Consider the following 21,029-nt stretch of genomic DNA (forward strand, 5'->3'; position numbering starts at 1 on the left):
ATGCTGAGCGAGTTCGGCCCTTTTGATTTTCTGCCTCCAATTCCTTGCACATTTCATTGTAATATTTTGCTTTGTCATCCCGTGCTGCCTTTTGAAATATTCTATTCAACTCTTTAGTATCTTGAATTCTAAAGAACAGATTCTTTCCATTTTCCCCACTCCCCCCACCCATCAAATTGTACAGCTCCATGATTAATCCCCCTCCCCATCCCTGCACATCCTCATCCCTCTGCTTCCAACCTCTCCCACCGCTTTTGTATCCTTATACTCATTCTACAACAATGGTTTTATATAATATTTATCCTTGTGGGACTGGGCTAGTTTACTCCGCACAATGCTCTCCAGTCCCTCCCAAGTAGGTAGTAATTTACCAAATCATTGCTCCTGCGTGCTGCATAGTTTATAAAAGTTTAGGAATACCATGGCACTTTATTTTCCTTGTTGTGTACCATTGAATCAGATCCAACTGGCACAGGGGATTGCCCCTCCTTCTCCAGTGGAGCATCTGATGGATTTGAACCGTGTGCCTTCAAGCTTACAGCACAGCTTCTTGACACTAGGCCCCTAGAGCTCCCTACCACCAGCTTTTTTTTATAGCAGTCAAGAACTTCATTATTCACATCCCTCCTGGGTTCCACATTGATGGTTGTTGTTGTTAGGTGCCATCAAGTACAACTCACAATGAACTTCTGAACAATAGATCTGAACTCTGTCCTATCCTGTGCCATCCTCACAATCTCTGACACACTTGAGCCCATTGCTGCAGTCACTGTGTCAATCCACCAGGTTGAGGACCTTTCTTTCTTTCGCCTCTCCCCCGCCCCTTATTATAGGTACTCTTCTCCAACACTACAGCTTAAAGGCATCAGTTTTATTAGAACCATAAGATCAAAACCCATTGCTGTGAGGCTGATTTTGATTTGTCGCAACACTCCATGGGGTTTCCAAAGCCGTGAATCTTTACAAAAGGAACTGACCATCTTTCTTTCTTGCAGCACCTGGTGGATTTGAACTGATGACCTTTCAGTTACCAGCCTGACATGTAACAAAGACATTTAAAATGACTTGCCTAAGTCCACACATCCAGGAGGTCAGGATGTGAACTCAGGACTGTCAGGGTGAGGTGTAAAAAAGATATAATGGGAGCCCTCTTCTGTGGGCTGACAGTCTTGGAGGGAGACAGGGCTTAGTGACCAGGGTGAGGGTGGAGGGGCTGTTTTCTGATCTCTGCAGCCCCCTGTGTGGATGACTCACCTTTGGGCTCCTCTGAGGAAATCATGTTTCCCTCCCCTCATTCCTGTTTAGCTCCAGACAAAGGTTCCTTTTGGACTCTAAGTCCAGGTTATCTACCTGGCGCCAAGGCTACACATTAATCCTCCTGGCTGGCAGTGTCCTAGGCACAAGGACCTGGCTGGTCTCAGGGCCTGACTGGTCTCAGGGTCTGGCTGGTTTCAGGGCCTGGCTGGTCTCAGGCCTGAGGACCAGGATAAAGCATTGAGTTAGTTAACTACAAGTGTGCACTGCCCCCTACAGGTTCCCGTTTGCAACCAACTTGTGGAAGTGGTGATGGGGAGAAAAGGGGGACAATCGCCCTCTCTGCATTTTAAATCAATTGAAAAGTTACTTTGCTTAATAAGTATTGGTATCACTTACTAAGTGGCAAGCTACGGAGCACAAATGTATTCAAATAAGGAAGACTGGAAGCAGATTTAACCCAGATAATTATCATTGTTGTGAGCTGTTATTTCTAGTCTCCCCAAGTGGGGTACAGAGGCACAGAGAAGGAGACACACAAGTACAAGTTCTTATTCATGTCAGGCGGGGCAGAATGGATTCGGGTACAGAGGCAGCCAGCATCAGAGGGAGTGAAAAGGTGGGGCTAGATAGCATTAGTACTACAAATAATATTACTATTACTTAATTCACAGTTCTGCTGGAAAACATAGTTATACCCATTTTACAGTCAAACAGAGGCCCAGGGGTGAAACGTTATTGCTCCAGAGCTGACAGATCAGATGGGACGTGGGAATTAAAATTCTACCAACCCAGGACCCTTCCAACCCTCATAGGAGATGGCTAAGCCAGCCAGGGCTGGACCTGAAGCCATGTTCTCACATCCCTCATGTCTTTGCTGACTCCTCGTTATGTGACATTGTCAGGGAGGGGTGTGTGGGGCATAAAAATAGCATCTACTGAACACACCTACTGTGTGCCACGTCCTGTTCCTGGGTTCTGCATGATTAAGTCCCTCGGTCTGTGAAAACACTCTTTTGAGGTTGAAATGGTTCTAACCACTGTCTTGCGACCAAGAAAGAGCAGGAAACAGGCCCTGGCAGGTAGTAAAGTAATGCCCCCACTTCCTAGAAATGCACAGGTAGGCCCAGAATGAGACGGATTGGTACAGTAACTGGAGCAGTGGGGACTGGTGTGTAAGAATTAGTGAGACTGGCTCAGGACAGGGAAGAGCTCAGAGCTGCTGTCACTATAGATCACAGGCAAGTCGATGGCACATAACAACAACAACAACAACAACATATTAGTTGTTTTTTTATTTCAGTCTCTTGTTTAATGTCAACAAGACCTCATGGAGGGCCTTTGTATTTAGAAGTTGGTTGTTATTATATTTTGAAGGGACATTCTTCTAAGTGGTACAGCACTCTTCTATAAATTTGCTGTACTGAGGTAACCTGGGGTTGCTGTGATGCTGAACCTTGTTCCATTGGGGTGCCAAATACCATAATAGTTACTTATGGTGGACAGTGTTTGGTGGAGCTCCCAGTTTAAGACAGGTTTGGAAGTAGGAGTGGCATCCTCTTCCTAAACAACATGCCTCTGGAAACTCTATGAACTTTGAGAAATGACGATAGTTATAGAAAGGGTTCAAGTCATTTGTTCCTAGGGTTGCTATGAGTAGTGCTCGACTTGATGTCAATCAACAACAGGCCAGGTGCAGTTGTAAAGGAAGTGGCATCAATGAAACACAGAGAACCTGCGCCAGAGCTGGAAGGGGTGGAAGTGAGCAAAGAGGCCTAAAAGAGCCAAGTCCCAGTCCTGTGGATGGTACAAGAATCCACTCAGCCATTCATTTGTTCATTCACTACACTGGCATATGGGCCTATACTGATCTAGGAGTAGGGCACATACTGGTTTAGCTGGAGCAGTGATGCCTCACCATGGGGTCTTGAGAGCCCCGGGTGGCCCAGAGGAAACATAGAAGTTTGAGGGTTTTAATGAGAGCAGGAGTTATATTTTGCAATTATTATTTCTGGAGGAACTGGAATTTCTGCATCATTTTGACAAACGGAGTTGTGAGGAGGACATAGATTGCACGTGCAAAGGTCCAGAGGCAGGGAGTCTGGGGGTGATGGGAAGAGAATAGAAAGACAAAGCATTGAGTGAGAGAGGAAGGCAGGTCACCTTAAATGCCAAAGGAAGAGGTCTAGATTGTGTGGAGACAAACACGACCACACCAGGTCTTGAGGGGCGTGGGGCGCAGTGACTGTCTCCAGAGGGTGAGGGACTAACTGAGAAGAGGCAGGAGGGAACTTTCTGGAATGACAGAGTCTATATTGTGATAAGAGTGTGGGCTAAGAGCAACAATGAATGAATGGAAACCCAAAATCTCTGAAAATGTGCATTAAAATGAATAAAATTTAATTAAAAAAAATAAAAAATAAAGGTAATAAATACAAGGGGAAAAAAAAGAGTGTGGGCTAGATAACTGTACGGAGTTGTCAAAATTCAACAAATAAATATTTAAAGTTTGTGTATTGCACTGCATATAAATCTTATCTCAAATGGAAGAATCGCCAACAAATCCTTAATTCTAAGCAATGACATTCATGCTGAACTATTTAGGGGACTGCATCCTGTGGCTGACTTTGAAAAGTATCAAAAAAGAAAAGACAGATTAATGAATGGGTGGGTAATTGTGCATCGAAACAAATGCAAGGAAACGGTAGATGTGCCGATGACTGGTGGGCATAAGATGAGAGATATGTTAGCATTCACTGTTCAAGCCGTAATGAGACTTCTTGGGGAGGTTTTCTGCAAGTTGAAGCTTCTGTGCATATTTATTCATGCATAAGTTCTAAGTTGTTGAAGGAGTTGGATTCACATTTATCTTCCTTAATTCTCCAATTAACTCTATGTATTATATACACTTTGCAGACAGAAATCGTATGAGGCTCAGAGAGGGGAAGTGATTGGCCCAAAGCCACGCAGTGAGTTAGGGGTGGGGTAGGAATTTGAACCTCAGTCAGCCTGACCATCATGAATCCAGTCTGGGTACATCCTGTCTGCCCCAGCCGTCAGGAATGGGCAGTGCCTGTTATAGAGCTGGAAACCCAATACATTTGGGGGTGTTTCTGGGAACCTCACTGGGGTCTCCAGGAATGTGACCAGACTTGGAACTGATAAACCCTGGTTCATATGACACCATCTGGAGACTTGCTTGGAATTAGCCACAAACCGCAAGCCCTTGTGGTTTTGGGGCTCAGTGCACAGTAAATCTGAATTCCGGTCTCTCATAATTACAGTGTTTCCCTCTCTGGGTCCAGGCTTTGGCTCCAGCCGCTATATAAGGCTAACCTGTGGCCCGACTCAGCTGTTAACAGAGGGCCCAGTGCAGGGTACCTCTCTGGACTGAGCTGCGGGGACCTCCCAGGGGTAAGGAGGAGCCCCTTCGTTGATCACCATTCATACTGAAAGGGAAAGGCTGGGGAGGTGTCAGTGGCTGAGGCAAAGAAGGGAAGATCCCAGACCAGAAACTGCAGGATGATCCCTCTCTGAGCCTCAGTTGTCTTGCCTGTAAAGTGGGCAGAGTCATGAGAACCTAGCAGGAGTCCATCAGAAAGGCCCGAGTCAACAGAAAGGCACGGGCAGAACTGCCATTTCCCAGAAATGTTGGGTACCTAGGACCTTTCCTGCCTCCCTAAGACTGCTTCAGCCCGTGATGCCCCAAATCCCTCCACTGGTGTCCATCTTTTTAACTAAAGGTGGTGATCTCTGAGCACAGAGCTACCAGAGGACAAAGCCATGGAGAGAAGGGTGGATCTTGCATATATCAACCTTTCATATACTAGTAAGAATTAGTGCCCCCATTCCTGTCCTGGGAGCAGATGGAGAAAACTTGGGGGCTTTGTGAACTTCTAGAGAACTGGAGGCAGAAAAAGAGAAGATGTGTAAGTGGAGGAGGTTGGAACCAAGAATTTCACAGGCTGGCCCTGATGTAAGACTATGTTCCGTACTGATCATCTGAGATCAGGTTCACAGAGTGAGAAAACTGGGCAAAGGCATGGAGGCATCAAATAGAGTTCCCCAGAGGCTGACCAATTTGTCCCATAATACCCGCTTTGCCTACCTCTCCAATCTGCTGACACTCTCCACTCACTTATGGTTGTATTGTTGTGTGCCAACTCATAGCTGACTCTCCAGCAGGGTTTCAAAGGCTGGAAATTGCATGGGAGAAGATTGTCCATCATTCTTTCTTGGAGCAACTGGTGGATTTGAACCATGTGCCTTCAGGTTGGAAGCCCAACTCCTTACCACCAGGTTACCAGAATTCTCTAGCAACGTCTTAGAGTGCAAAATAATAGTCCTAAAATAATAACAAAAAAAGGTGTGATGTTTATTGAGTGTCTACTAGATACTAGAGGGAGCTCTGGTGGCTTAGTGGTAAGGAGTTGCACAGCCAAGCCAAAGGCATTTAGTTCAAATCCACTAACTGTACCATGGGAGAAAGATGGGCAATCTCCTCACATGAGAATTACAGCCTCTGAAAACCTGCTGGAGGTCAGCTATGAGTCAGTTTTGACTTGATGGTACCTAACAGCAACTGGCTACTAGAGGAGCACTGGTGGCTCAGTGACTAAGTGTTTAGCTGCTTTATAGAAAGTTCAGCAGTTCAAACCCAGCAGCCTCTCTGTGGGAGGAAGATGTACTTTGCTTCTCTAAAGATTTACAGCCACGGCGAACTCGCGGGGCAGTTTTATTCTGCTCTGTAGGGTCATGATGAGCTCAGATAAACTTGACATCAGTAATATTTTTATTTTTTGGTACTAGGAGGCAGGAGTGGCATCCACTTCCTAAACAACATGCCTCCGGAAACTTTATGAACTTTGATAAATGCCAATAGTTATAGAAAAGCTTCAGGCCTTTTGTTTATAGAGTCACTTGCTATGAGTTGTGCTCAACTTGATGGCAATCAACAACAGCTAATAATAACAACAGCTAATATGTGTTAGTGATTCAGAAGCACAGATTCAAATAAAGGTAAGGTCTCCTGTTTAAGGATTCTAACCCAGACATCTCTGATGCTTAATCTTAATCACATAGTATAGAGTTGTTATTCTGTACCATTGAGTCAGAACTGAACCATAGCAGACCCCTGAGTAGGTTTTCAGAGGCAGTTAATCACATGGTAAAAGATTGCCCATCTTTTCCATGCAAAGCAGCTGGTGGATTTGAACCTCATACTTTTGGGTTGCCAGCACAGCTGTAGATTCCTCTAAAGAGATAGAAAAGGGTGTAGGGTTTTTTATTGACATATGTATGGGAAGATGGCTAGATAGAGAGTGGGAAGGATGGATGGGTGGATGGACATATGACTGGCTCTCTCGGTGGCTGGATGATGGAGAGATGGAAAGGTGAACGGGAGTATAGATAGATGAATGGATAGGCAGGTACATAGATGGACAGGATGGCAGGATAGCATGGAGGAGTAGTTGGATCAGTGGAGAGTAGAGGGATAGATGGTGAGAAGATGCTGTAGAGGGGTCCCCAGAACCTACCTGCTATCAATTTGGGGTTTTAGATGGAAATCTCCATTAGTTCTTTCTCTTAAATCTCTGCTTGGAAAACCCACCTTAGGAGATAATTCGACATCCCTGTCCTAGGACAATTTGGTTATTGGTGTCTTCAGGCTGATTCCAGTTTGAGAAACTCAGGGAATTTCTAGGATTCTGAGCCTCCCCTGCCGTGTAACATGGAGTCAGTGTCCCCTGTCTCTAGGCCTGTCAGAGTCCTGATATGGCTGACGGCAGAGGCTACCGAGCTCCACCTGCTGACCAGGATGGTGTCTTCTTGGCAGGGAAGCAGAGCCAGCATGTGGATAACGTGGTGTGTGGCTGCCCTGTCCGTGGCGGCTGTGTGCGGTTTCCGCCAAGACACGAACACCGTCCTCAGGGTTACCAAAAATGTGCTGAGCGACGGTAAGTCCAGCCTGCCATAGGGGTGGACACGGGTGGGTGGGGCCTAGCAGCCAACTCCAAGGGGCCCTCTTCCCCATTGTCAGTCCATATCAGATGTACAGGTGATTTCTCATCCCTGGACCTCAGTTCCCCGCTTTTCCTTTTAGCTACCGTTTCTGGAGCGTCTACTGTGTGCCAAGCACAATGCTAGAGACTTTATGCTCCCATTCATGGGGCAACAGAGGGCAATAACTGAGAGTCTCACCTCTGAAATTAGTCTTCTGAGGGTTCAAATCCTGTGGCATTAAGTTCATGACTTGAGTTCTTTGAGCCTTGCTTCCCTAATCTGCAAAATGGGTGCAATGCTGGTCCCCATCTCAGGAGACTGACATAAGGATTAAATTAGATGACTTCTGTGAGAATTTAGCACAGTTCCTGGCGCACAGAAGGCCCTCAATTGCAGGGAACCAAAACTAGTCTTGCCTCCAAGTCTTAGGACCTCTTTTTATTATTTATCAAAGAAGACATACTCTCTGCCCTGTCATTTATCTACAGCAATCATGAGAATAAGAGGTGAGATTAGTCCTCTGAGAGGTCTCTGAGGATTGTACCTGTCAATTTTATTCTCTGTCAGTTAAATTTGGCTTTGACTATTTCTCAGGAACAAGATTAGATAATGCACACGAAAGTAGGATTTTGTTTGTTTGAGTTGTAAAATGTGGAGAGATAGATAATCTTTAGGTGACTCGAACAGTTTGTATGCAACTATAAGTCCAAAAGTTGGTTCAAACCCATACAACTGTACTGAGAAAGAAAAGGCCTGGTGATCTGCTTCTGTTAAGAGTGTTGTTGTAGTGCAACAATGAATGAGTGGAAGCCCAAAATCTCTGTAAATGTTTATGAAAATTAATAAAATATAATTATAGGAAGAAAAAAAAAGAGTGTTGTTGTGTACCATTGAGTCAGAATCAACCCATAGCTGACCCTCCAGTGAGTTTTCAGAGGCAGTTAATTGCATGGGAGGAGATTGCCCATCTTTCCCCAACGGAGCAGTTGGTGGAGTCAAACCACTTGCCTCCAGGATTGTGACACAACTTCTTGCTACCAGGCCACCAGTGATCACAATTGAGAAACCCTTCTGATGTAGTTGTATGCTGAAGGCATGTGGGGTCGCTATGAGTCGGAATCTACTCAACCGCTACTAGTAACAGCAGCCGTAAAATATGGAGCACGTGGAAAGGAATGAGAAAGAGAATCCATCAAAATTTGGTTGATGTCCAAATAGAACTAAGTTTAGCGGGTAAAACCCAGCACTTCTGAATCCCCAATTACAGCAGAACTGGAATGGCCAGAAGAAATTCCCTGATTGTCCTCTGCATTTGTAACTACGGGGAAGTGAGGTCCTGAGGGCCCAGGGATCCTCCAGGGGTGGTGCCTGGGGGTGGAGGTGGGAGGAAGAAGACTTGATGGCCGTCTTTTCCTCTCTGCAGCCATTTCGGGCACCCTGCAGCAAAGCGATGCCCTCCACACGGCCCTGAGAGAGGTGCCCATGGGTAAAGCTGGTGGTGCTGGTGGTGGGCCTCTCCTGGGGGGTCTGCTTGGTGGAAGTGGAGGTGGAAGTGGTGGGGGAGGTGGTCTTCTGGGGGGTCTGCTTGGTGGCGGGAGTAGTGGGGGGGGTGACCTGCTGGGAGGTGGCCTGCTGGGTGGTGGCGGCAGCAGTGGTGGGCTGTTGGGTGGCGGTAGTAGTGGGGGGTTTTGGGGTGATGGAGGCAGCAGTGGAAGTGGTGGTGGACTGTTGGGTGGTAGTAGTGGTGGCGGGTTGTTGGGTGGTGGTAGTGGTGGTGGGCTGTTGGGTGGAAGTAGTGGTGGGGGGTTGTTGGGTGGTGGTAGTGGTGGTGGGCTTTTGGGTGGTAGCAGTGGTGGTGGGGGGTTGCTGGGTGGAGTTGGAGGAGGCCTATTGGGTGGTGGCAGCGGCAGCAGTGGCGGGCTATTGGGTGGTCATGGTGGGGGGCTTCTGGGTGGTGGAGGTAGCAGTGGCAGTGGTGGACTATTAGGTGGTAGTGGTAGCCTCTTGGGTGGTGGTGGTGGTCTCTTAGGCGGTGGCCGGCACCATTACAATGACTACAGAAGCGCTGAATTCCCCCGAGGTGTTGGTGGTGTTCCCTACAATGACTTCCATGTCCGAGAGTCACCCCCAGTATATACCAACGGCAAACAGCTTGGTGGTAATTACAAGTATGGTCACATCAATAGCAACGACAACACTGCTCAGCTTGGGGGCAAATACCGATATGGGGAGATCCTTGAGTCAGATGGAAGCATCAGGGACCTCCGAAACGGTGACTACCGCAATGGCGAGAATGCATATGGCGGCCATAGGGGCTATGGGCGGTATAGGTCAGCAGAAGGCACATCAACTGTGGGCAGGCTTCACCGACGAGAGCTGCGGCCTGGAGAAATCCCACCTGGCGTGGCCACTGGGGCTCTGGGCCCCGGTGGTTTGCTGGGCACTGGAGGCATGCTGGCAGCTGATGGCATCCTGTCAGGCCAAGGTGGCCTGCTCGGTGGAGGAGGTCTCCTTGGTGACGGAGGACTTCTTGGAGGAGGAGGCGTCCTAGGAGTGCTCGGCGAGGGTGGCATCCTCAGCACTGTGCAGGGCATCACAGGGTAAGAAGGAACTGGGTTCAATTGACCAACCTGCACACAATACTCTCCCAGGCCTTGGTATGAGGAGGGATGGTTTTCATTCAGAGTTTTATACATGTCGGGGCTTGGGGTCAAGACTAGCCATTTTCAAAGTCCCAAGTTTAGCATCTTGGCATAAAGCGGTCTGATTTGAATCTCAGCTTAATCTTTTGTTTTTATTACATAACTTCAGGCCATTCTTATTTGAGTCTCAATTTCCTTATTTGCAAAATATCATAGTAATATAATTTAAATAGAAAAAAGCCCAAGGATTTAAAATTACCTATATAGTTTCAATAGTGTGAACCTTTTTCTCATATTCATTATCTAACTCAACTATTTAGATCTCCTCATATGGGTTGGACACCATATTGGTACTGGGGACATGACCCCATGATGGAACTCTGTCCTCACAGAGTTTGCAAACTGGTAGGGCTCATGGGCATTAATTAAGAAGCCTGTAAATAATTACACAATTTCAACAATAATAGGAGAAAGTGCAAGGGCAACGTGATTGAGTGATGTGTGTATGGACAAGCTGTCTTAGACTAGAGAGATCAGGAGAGACTTCCTGGAGGAAGAAGACATCCAGCTGAAATCTGAAGAATATAGACAAGAGAATGTGCAAGCAAAGTGGGGCAGGGAAGGGCATCGTTACACAGAAAAAGAGATGCTACGGAGTTATATAGAAATGTAAATGATGGTCCCTCAGTGGTGGGATTACAGATGGTGGCAATTTTTGTTTTTAACATTTATGAGTTTTCCCAAGTCCATGAACCTTGAGCTTACTCAGGGACATGAAGGATGAATGTGGAGCAGAGGAATGTGAAGGAAGGCGTCCTCCAGGTTTGCTGGAGGCCTGCCTCGGCCTCTCCAGCATGAGCTCTCTCTTGTACCTTGTGCAGGCTTCGCATTGTGGAACTGACTCTTCCTCGGGTGTCTGTGCGGCTGCTGCCCGGTGTGGGCGTCTACCTGAGCCTGTATACCCGCGTGGCCATCAATGGGAAGAGGTGTGTGACCTTGGCTCTGAAAGGGCCCCTAACATCTCCTCTCTCCACACCTCAGTTCCTTCATTGATGAAACAGAATTAATGTGCTCAGTGCTTGCCTTGTGCACTTGACTCAAGGTCATTTTAATATCCACGTGGGCAGTAGGAATGGCCGAGAGCAGCGGTGAAGAGCTTGGAAGGCTATAGTGCAAGTAATAGTTTTGACTCTCTAATTTATAAGCCACACCACTTCGGGCCAATTCCAGTTTTGAACCCTCGTGTCTTGATCTGCAACAACAATAATGAGACCAACTCTCTACGTGGTTGTGACCCTAAGTGAGGGAGGACAAGCAAATGCCTTTTGAATGTTATTGTTGTTATGTACTGCTGAGTCAGAATCTACTCCAAAAAGTTTTCAGTGGCAGTCAATTGCACAGGAGATTATCCATCTTTCTCCAATGGAGCAGCTGGTATATTTGAACTGTGTGCCTTTGGGTTGGCAGCACAAACTCCTTACCGCTAGGCCACCAGAGCTCCTAGAATTGAGCCAGTGATAGCACATAATTTTCCATAAATCACACAACCTCCTCACACTTTTGATTCCTACAAGTGCTAGGTTCATTACATGCGTGGGCACATTATTTACGTGGGTGAGTTCTATGTGAAGAAATACAGCGAGCCCATAGGCCGAAGTAGAGCTGCCCCATAGGATTTCCACGACTGTAAGGCACAGACTGCTCCACCTTGCTCTTGAGTAGCTGCTGGTGGTTTTGAACTGCCAGTCTTTAAGTTAGAAACCAAAGGCTTAACCACTTAGCTACTGGGGCTTTCTGCTTGCCATGTGTTGTTGTTAGGTGCTATCAAGTCAACTACAACTCCTAGCACTACAACGCACTGTGACTCTATGAATGACAGATCTGAACCTTGCCCTATCCTGTGCGATCCTTATCTAACATTCTTAAGCCCATTCATAGAATCACCGCTTGCATGTAGTAGGTGCTTGTTAGAGAATCTCAGAGGGGTTTACATAGGTTTATCCCCATGGGATGAAGTCATGTCTATGAAGCTAGGTGATTAAAAAGTAGAATTTCTAGAAAGAGTGTGAGATAAAATGTATCCTAACTGACTTTGGGGATCTAAGAGGCCTTCCTGGTCTGAGACTTCTTGTTCCTAAAAATGAACAAGAGAGGTAATTAATAGCAAGGAGTAAGAACAAAAACTTGAGAGGTGGGCAGGTGCTGGGCTAGTCTGCATGGGGAGAGCTGCCTGTTCAATGGGTGTGACTCATTGTTCTCCTGGTCCCTTGGTCTCGTTCAGTCTCATTGGCTTTTTGGACATTGCTGTAGAGGTGAACATCACGGCCAAGGTGCGGCTGACCATGGACCGCACAGGTTATCCTCGGCTGGTCATTGAACGATGTGACACCCTCCTGGGGGGCATCAAAGTTAAGCTGCTGAGAGGGTAAGTATCACCAGGGCAGTGTGTCAGGGGGTGGTGGAGTGTCTTTGGCAAATCAAATTGTGCCACCCACCTACCCATGGCCACTGGAGTGAGCAGAGCAATGATTCTGCAGAAGTGAGGACTCATACTGGGCCGTCCACAGTATCACATTTGGCTCTGGTCTGGGCAAGCAATGATTCTGCAAGAGAAGTGAGGACTCACACTGGGCTATCCCCACTCTCACATTTGGCTGCGGGCTGGGCTCTAGGGGCTGTGACTTCAAAGCCAGGACAGGGGGTTTCAGCTAGACTGGAGAATACTCTGAGGACACACACCTGCAGCTTTGCCATCCCAGTCACAGTCTTGGTTCATGGTGGTTAAGGCTTAAGAAGCTGATTGGATGCAAATTTTGCATGTGAAATGGAAAGAATTCTTTTCCTCTTAGGGATTGAGAGAATGAATGTAAAATACTTAGTGCATAATCTGGCATATTTTGAGATTTTATGAATACATGTCTTATGGGGGGGGTGAGTTGTCCATTGGTGCTCCAACTCCTTGTCCAGGTCGACCTTGGTGAGGGAGTGAGTTTTTCTGTCATACCTTCCTCACAAACTAGCCAGGTGCTCACCCTCTGTCCAGAAAGGTTTCAAGTGTTCCACCACTACCTAGTATGCTGTCTCCAATTAGTGGTCTTAGATGAGTGCATATTTGGAACAGCTGGTAATTGGATCTCTTTCTCTTCACTCCATTATCTTGGAGAATTCTTCTTTGGACTCTTCCTTTGAGGCTGTCTTCTCCTTGTCTTCTGTTTTACTAATTCCTTGACCCAGTCTTCCTAGAACTCATTTAATCTTGACTTTGAGAGCAGAAAAACTTGATCACAAATCTTTCTGATTCATGTCAGTTTCTCTCACTCTTTGTTTTTAGTTCAGGGTAGGTGGAGCCAGGAAGAATTGATCTTTAAAGTCCTGGTGAGGGGAATGATAGGGCAAAAACACCTGGAAACCTTATTGCTGTTATGTGCAGTTAATTGCTTGTAAGTCATAGTGACACTATGGAAAACAGCTCTGAACCCTGCTCTATCCTGAGCCAACCTCGTCATCTCTGACACACCTACCTTCATTACCGCAGTCACTGAGTCAATCCATCTCATCGTGGGTCTTCCTCTCTTGTGTTGTCCCTCCATTCTCGCAAGCATGATGTCCCTCTCCAAGGACTGGTCTCTCCTTGCAACATGCCCAAAGTATGTTAGAAGAAACTTCAGAATCCTTGCCTCCAAGGAGAAGCCTGGTTTGTCTTTAAGACAAACTCATTTGTTCTCCTAGAAGTCTATGGTATATTCAGTACTCTTCTCCAGCACCACAGCTCAAAGTCATCAATTCTCTTTCTCTCATCCCTAGTCATTATGCAGTTTTATGACGCATAACAAGCAATTGCAAAGACTATGGCCTGGATCAGGCATTCCTTAGTCTCCAGACTGACATCATTTGCTCTTCAGTATTCAGGAGTGATCCCTTAGAGAAGATTTTTCCAGTGCAATTCCTCTTTTGACTTCCTGGCTGCTGGTACCAAGAGAGCTGATTGTGGAGCCAAGCAAACTGAAGCTGTTAACAATCTCAATCTCTTTACTGTCTATCATTAGGCTGCCAATTGGCCCTGTGGTGAGAATCTTTGTTTTCTTGATCTTGGGAAACCTGAACAGGTGTTTAAATTTCCATTCTTCACTGTCATCATTGTGTGCTGTAGAGTCAGAATAATAGCTGACCCTCCAGCAGGTTTTCCAGGGCAGTTCAATCACATGGGAGGAGATTGCCCATCCTTCTCTTGTGGAACAGGAAGTGAATTTGAACCATGTGTGTGCGCCTTTGAGATTACAGCACAGCTTCTTACCATTAGGCCACCAGAGCTCATTAGGAAATATGTGTAGCCATATACATATACATATACATATACATATACATATACATATACATATACATATACATATACGTATACATATACAACCTGAAATGACAAAACGGCCCAGAGTGAAGAGTCCTTCCTGTCCTTCCAAGTTCACCATACATATTCCTGTCTTGAGATCCTTGGCAAGCAAAAGGAAATAGACCATCTGTATTACATATATATAGTTTCATATTTGGCTTATTTAATTTACTCTATATGGAGAGATTTCTCTATCTGGACATTGATAACTTCCTTGTTTAACGTTTTACAGCTTCATAATATTTCATTATCTGTGTGAACTACCATTAGTTTGCCCAGATCCCTATTCGTGAAGATTCAATTTGTCTAATTTTTGCTCTGACTGATTACAGTGAATATGTACTTCTATGTACTTATTTCATACATGGGTTAATTCCCAGAGGAGGAATATAATCTGTACCTTGAGTACATATGAGTGTACTTTGAATATACCCCTCCACACATGCACAACATGAATGAACATACACATACACAAACAAACATACACCCTCTCTAGGGTCTTACCATCCAAGAAGAATGGCAATCAGGATGAGGCCCCATAATGACAAGTGAACTGTGTGACAAATCCCATATGCCAAACGATCCACTATCATCAATCAAATCAATGCTAACTCTCAATGGCCCTAAAAGTCCCATACTCTCTCTGAGTCCAAGTTTCCTAATCTGGTAAAGTTGGGGATTATGTGAAAACATTTCCCACAAGTGGATAAGGTGAACCTACTTAGAAGGCAGATCAAAATGCATCAAAGTGAACTTTGTAGAAAATGCTCTACTTAGGACTTTAACTTAAGAATGCCTTTGCTTTGTTGGAGCTGCCACTTACTCAAGAAGCGATATGCGATGCTCAGTGGAGGTGAGGACCTGTTTATAGGAGTCAGCTTGTCAGCAATCCTCCCTGCTTTCCTTCATCAACCAATATTTATTAATAGGCCTCGATTTCATTTCCCCACAGGAATGGTGTGTCCCAATCTTGTATGCATAGCAATCAGGTCTCTTAATGAACAGCATGAAGACATTTGATTGACTGACACTTCTCCTTTCTTCTCTTCTCCTGGCATTTATTGGATACCCACTGTGTGCTAAAAACCTGCGCTAAGTGCTTGGTTAAATAACTTCCATGTTTCCTTCTTGGAAAATGATGCAAAACTTCAGCGATCAACCCATCAGAGGGTCAGATTAACAGGAAGGAACCAGGATTAAGACTGCTTTTTTCTAGATTGAGTAAAAAATATCTGAATAGTCTGGTCCATTGTAAAACTCAAGAAGTAGTTGTTGAATAAATGGAAACCCAGACAATTTACCTGGGTGGCATGTCCATTTGGCCTAGAGTGAGGGCACAGTGTCCTTCCCGCTTTCAGAACATTGTCACAACACCCAAAGTTCTTAATGGGCTAGGAGCTCGCAGTGTAGACAAGCTTGAAGAACCCCTCTGCGGCTGTGAGCCTTGTCCTCAGTTTACTCCTCTTTCTGTAGACTGCTCCCCAACCTTGTGGACAACTTAGTGAACAGAGTCCTGGCCAACGTCCTCCCTGACTTGGTAAGAATCTGTGCTGGATGAGGGGCGAGGAACATAGACCACTGCCCTGCTCTCTCCCTGGGGTATGAGAGGCATGGAGGGGAACCAGGGACTTGAGGGTAGATTCCTGGAGACCAGACAGGACCCTGAGGAGTGTAGAGGGGCAGATTCATGAAGGACTGAGAAGCTGCAGACTTGGACTTGGAGAATCATGCCTTTCTTTCTGCTTTAAATTCCAGCTTGTGTGCTGTGTGACAAGTCCCATACACCAAACCACATGCTCATCAAGTCAACTCCAACTCATAGTAACTCCAGAGGTCCCATACTCTCTCTGAGTCCCAGTTTTGCAATCTGATAAGAAAGGGATTATGTTAGATTCTTTTCTACAACAACCCTCAGGCAGCAGACAGTGAATGTGAGCTATGAGAGCTGTTATTACTGGTCCACACCTCCTCTTCTGGCCTTTGCAACATGATTGCTGTTAACTCTGTGGCACTTTCTCCCTACAGCTTTGTCCCATTGTGGATGTGGTACTGGGTCTTGTCAATGACCAGCTGGGTCTCGTGGACTGTAAGTCTTTTTCTTGGCTTCATTTGGCTAATACCTGCTAGTGTCTGCTCTTGGTCCAGTCCCAGGGAATTCCCTGGGGACTGGAGATGTCTTGGGGAGGTAGTATTGAGATAGACAGATGTACTATCAGGCCTTTGAAGAACAGTGTGGTGGTGCCTAAGAGAGGGTCCCTCTGGCCTTTCTTCTCACCTCTCACCTCCAAGTCTTAGAGGGAGGAACTGTCCACTGGGATATAAGAGGCTACAACCCTAGACTGGGAGGCAAGGTGCTGGGATTGAACCCTCATTCTGCCTGGCACCCAGATGGCCTTGGAAAGACTTCCTAGTTTCTTCATCTCTAGAATGAAGGGTCTGCCTTTGGACCACAGAGGTATTGGGAGACTGAATTACAAAAGGTGTCATGGCAACTATCCAGGCCTTCAGATATGAGCAACAAGGACCAAATCCCACCCCTTCCTGGACCTCAGAGTTAATGTTCCGAGCTCACGCCAGGAATGCCCCATATAGCATCATAGTCTGTGCACTGCACAATTCCAGGCACTGCCTTCTACAAAGACTGCAATGTCCTAACTGCATCTTGGGTTGTGCATTGTACATAGCACGTAACAGCCCACCTGGGCACTCCATCTGGGAGTCCATGTAGTGCGAGAATGACTTCCTGACAGGTAAAAAGCCTTCCCACTTTGGCCAGGTATGAGGGAAGAGCTGTCCACCAGTGGGACTATCCATCATTAAGCAGTCTGAAAAGTACCAGCTTCCACTAGTCACCATGTTTTGGAACCTGGAACCTTCGTCCTTGGTGCAGATCACTTTTACAGTTTATAAGTCTTATCATTATTTAGGATCCGAATGCCTCTTCTTCATATAGTCTAAAGCATGTTATGAAACTTACTTTACAGAGGAGGAGACTGAGGTTCAAAGAGGTGCAGTGACTTGCCTGGGATTTCAAAAAACAAAAGAGGCAGTGCTCTCACTCTCTATAGTGCCTGCACCTAAAACCTTATTCCCACCCCAGTTCAGGTCACCAGGAAGGAAGGTCTCTGGGTGGGTGAGGGATACCCCCATGTCCCTCTTCTTTGCCTGCAGCTCTGATTCCTCTGGGGATATTGGGAAGTGTCCAGTATACCTTCTCCAGCCTGCCGCTTGTGACTGGGGAATTCCTGGAGCTAGATCTCAATGTGAGTGCCTGGATTGTGGGGCAAGGGGGTCTCCTCCCTAAAGGCGGAGGTGGGGTGGGTCCCCTAGTCTCCTGTGGAATGCCTAAGAAGCAACCACTGGAAAAGTAGCCTTTTTTAAATGAGATGAAGACCTTCTAGAAGCCAAAATATGTCTTAGGAAACACTATCACAGACAACACTCATCAAGTATTTTATATACATTAATTAATCCATCCTTACAGCAACCCTGTGAGATAGGCATGTTTATCGAACCCATTTTACAGATGAGGCCACTGAGGCACAGGCAAGTTAAACCACTTACCCCAGATCACCTAACTGATAACTGTGAACCTAGGATCTGAACTGAGAGAATCTGGTTTCTAGCTACTAGAGCGGCTAGGTTTGCTAGAGGAATGATGCAGCCAATAGGGTATTGTTAACCATTTAACAACTGACTTTCCATGATTAAAAAGGTCCGATTTGTAGTGTTTGCCACCTTGTGTGGTATAAACACTACCACGGCTGATTTCAAGATACTCATGGATGTCACTGAATGTGGATGTGTCCAGTTGGCTCCCATGAACCAGTATGAGCTGACTCTAGCCTTTGACCCAATCTGGCCCCTAATTGCATATCTGAACACATACTGATATGTATGCTTCCCCTACTTTGCTTCATCAGATACAGAGGTACAGTACACATGGAGGTACACATACCCACCCTCCCCTGTACATGGGCCTATCTGGGACCACATACATATGCATGTATATTCATAAATATTAATTCAAGAGATATGGGTGCCTGCTGTGTGCCAGGGTTTTAAACTATATGATAGAGGTACAGTAGCAAAGAATGCAGACAAAATCTTCCCATGGTGGAGCTTAAAATCTACGAGTGGAGACAGACCATCAAAGAATCACTTAAACAGATAAAATATATGTCCTAAGTGCCGTAGAAGAGAGCTGAAGGCTATGAGCACATGAGCAGGGGAGTAGGATCTAGCCAAAGAGGTTGAGGAGGACTTCCTGTAGAAGGTAACGGCTTGGTCTGAGATCTTCCAAATATTGTTGTTTTGCTCTTCCAAAAAAGTGTGACTTAATAGGAAAAAGAGTTGTGAAGACGGAACAGCATGTCCCAAAATATCATGGTGTAGTGATGTGAGTGACTGACTAGAAGGTTAGGATGTGGGAGGGGGTGGAGTGGCTAGATATGAAGCTGGAGAGCCCCCCTGGACCCCTAAGGAGCGGAGTGATGGCAGATCACAGAGGCCATGGAGAGGAGCCCGGTCTGTAAAAAGCATGTAAGCAACAATGGACAGATCTGTAAGGTTAGCAAAACCGCCAAGGAGATGTTCAGTCCTTAGAACAGTCAACCACAGGAGATCACAAGAGCAGCATTTGCCGAGGGATAAAGCTCAGAAAACAGGAAGGGAGAGGATGTGAGGCTGAATGGAAAGAAAAGCCACAGAGAGATAGTAGGAAGAGTGATGATACAAAGTGGGGACTAGACTATAATTAGTGTCATAATTCAAAGTATGTATGAATTGTTGAATGCAATGCCAATCTGCTCTGTAAACTTTCATTCAAATAACAACAAAAAGTTTGAACAAGTTCACGTGCAAGTCAATGCATATTGTGCAGACACATACGTGTGCTAATTCATTGTGGAAGAGCTGAGGTGGGAGCGAACGCATGTCATGCATCCATCTAAGCTGTGTTGTAATGGGCCACGGCATAGTCATACAGGATTATGAAGCAGAAACTGCATTACAGACTGAAGGAGAGCTGGGGTGCATAAAAGAAGTCGCTCAGGGCCAGTGGGTTTAACCAAGGTAGGCATCTTGGAGGAAGGTGGGGAGCATCACTCCATATTTCCTCATCCCCCTTTCCTTCTCTCTGTGCCCCTCTCCACGATTCCTTTCCTCTCTGTTCCCTCAGACTTTGGTCGGAGAAGCTGGAGGAGACCTCATCGATTACCCACTGGGTCGACCAGCTGTGTCTCCCAGGCAGAAGATGCCAGAATTGCCCCCCATGGGAGACAACACCAACTCCCAACTGGCCATGTCTGCCAATTTTCTGGGCTCAGTGCTGACTCTCCTGCAGAAGCAGAGGGCACTAGATATTGACATCACTGACGGCATGGTGAGCCACTAAGGGGGAGGGTAAGCTGGGATCCATTGATCCTTTCCTGTCCCCACGGCTATCATCAGCATAACTTTTTAAAATGAGAACTCTAGACAGCCCACCCCCTGACTCATCGTCCGTTCCTGGGTATGCAAGAATTACGTCAGGGTTTAACAAAGCATAACATTCCAGACTTCACATGTTTCATAGATGTGACATCAAGTAACATCAAATCATATGGTGAGAAAGTTGTCTGTCTCATTTTATTTAAATTCTTTTAAAAAATGTAATGAATATTCACATATATTCGTCTCAGTATATTTTTGGCAAATCATGTCAGACTTTGATTCCATCAAGAAGAAAGTATTCGGTTCAGGTACAGTTAATCTTCTCATATACTCTTTTTTAATTGAGAGAGAAGAGGTCTCAATACCATAGCTTTACACAGAACAAACCACCCTGTGAGAACAATGGCTACCCTGACATTATTTTGTTTTTATTGCATTTATTATTAGAATTCCCATCTCTTTCTGTCAAGTGGGATTAGCTTCTCATTTTTAAATAGCATTATGAACTTCCTTTAAAAATCACAGCATTTGAGGCTTTAAAAATAGCACAATTTAAAGAAGACAGAATGTAAATAATAGTACAGATGGCTCAGAAATATAGATCATGAATTTGGTGAATGTTGGATTATGCAAATAAGGCTTACTGGTACTCACCTTGTTTTAACAAAAATGTTATGGCATTTGGAGAAGACAGATTCAGTTTGACTGGGATTCCAGTCTTGCCTCCTGCATACTTATGATGACCTTAAGTGGCCCAAGCAAGTATGGTATCATGTGTCTTTGGTGGTTTATCTGGTCTGCTGGACAGGAGGATCTCTAAATGGGTCTTGCTATTCCTTTAAGGGAGACGATATCTTCACTGGTTATCTTTTTTTTTTTAATTTAGGTTGTTTATTTTTCATCTCAATGAACATCTACAGAGATTTTGGAATTCCATTCATTCATTGTTGCACCCTTCTCCCTGCACAAACCCCTCACCCCCACCCCCCCCGTTTGCTCCTCTCCTTGAAAAGCAAAAGAAAAACTCCCTCATTGGTACACAATCCCCGCCCCCCGGCACCTCCCCAAACCCCACCCCATACCCCCAAATATAATCCACTCTGCAATCCTCATTGCGTACTCCTACGATAAAAATAATGCCCTAAAATATAATACTTTTAGACTATTCTCTCCCCCATAGACTTCAATGCCGTAAACATATTTCATCCAGTTTTTCTCAGTCTTACCCCCACCCCAATGCCAGCCTCATTCTACAACAGTGGCACCATATAGCATTTGTCCCTTTGTGACTGAGATACCTCACTCAGCAT

At 45.7% G+C, this 21,029-nt stretch overlaps 1 protein-coding gene across 1 annotated transcript in view; it reads left to right on the forward strand.

The window, feature by feature from the left end:
• Window positions 1–7,096: 7,096 nt before the first annotated feature.
• BPIFB4 (BPI fold containing family B, member 4) overlaps window positions 7,097–21,029 on the forward strand; it is a 29,219-nt gene continuing 15,286 nt past the window's right edge. The window contains exons 1-9 of the mRNA XM_006881445.1: window positions 7,097–7,211; window positions 8,681–8,743; window positions 9,338–9,857; window positions 10,781–10,885; window positions 12,181–12,324; window positions 15,760–15,823; window positions 16,312–16,372; window positions 17,458–17,549; window positions 19,466–19,669. Of these exons, the coding sequence (XP_006881507.1) occupies window positions 7,106–7,211; window positions 8,681–8,743; window positions 9,338–9,857; window positions 10,781–10,885; window positions 12,181–12,324; window positions 15,760–15,823; window positions 16,312–16,372; window positions 17,458–17,549; window positions 19,466–19,669 (1,359 nt within the window). The 5' untranslated portion in view covers window positions 7,097–7,105. The remainder of the gene's footprint in view (window positions 7,212–8,680; window positions 8,744–9,337; window positions 9,858–10,780; window positions 10,886–12,180; window positions 12,325–15,759; window positions 15,824–16,311; window positions 16,373–17,457; window positions 17,550–19,465; window positions 19,670–21,029) is intronic.

This window comes from Elephantulus edwardii, unplaced genomic scaffold, assembly GCF_000299155.1.
Source record: "Elephantulus edwardii isolate Elephantulus edwardi_28Jun2011 unplaced genomic scaffold, EleEdw1.0 scaffold00015, whole genome shotgun sequence".
Lineage (NCBI taxonomy): Eukaryota > Metazoa > Chordata > Mammalia > Macroscelidea > Macroscelididae > Elephantulus > Elephantulus edwardii.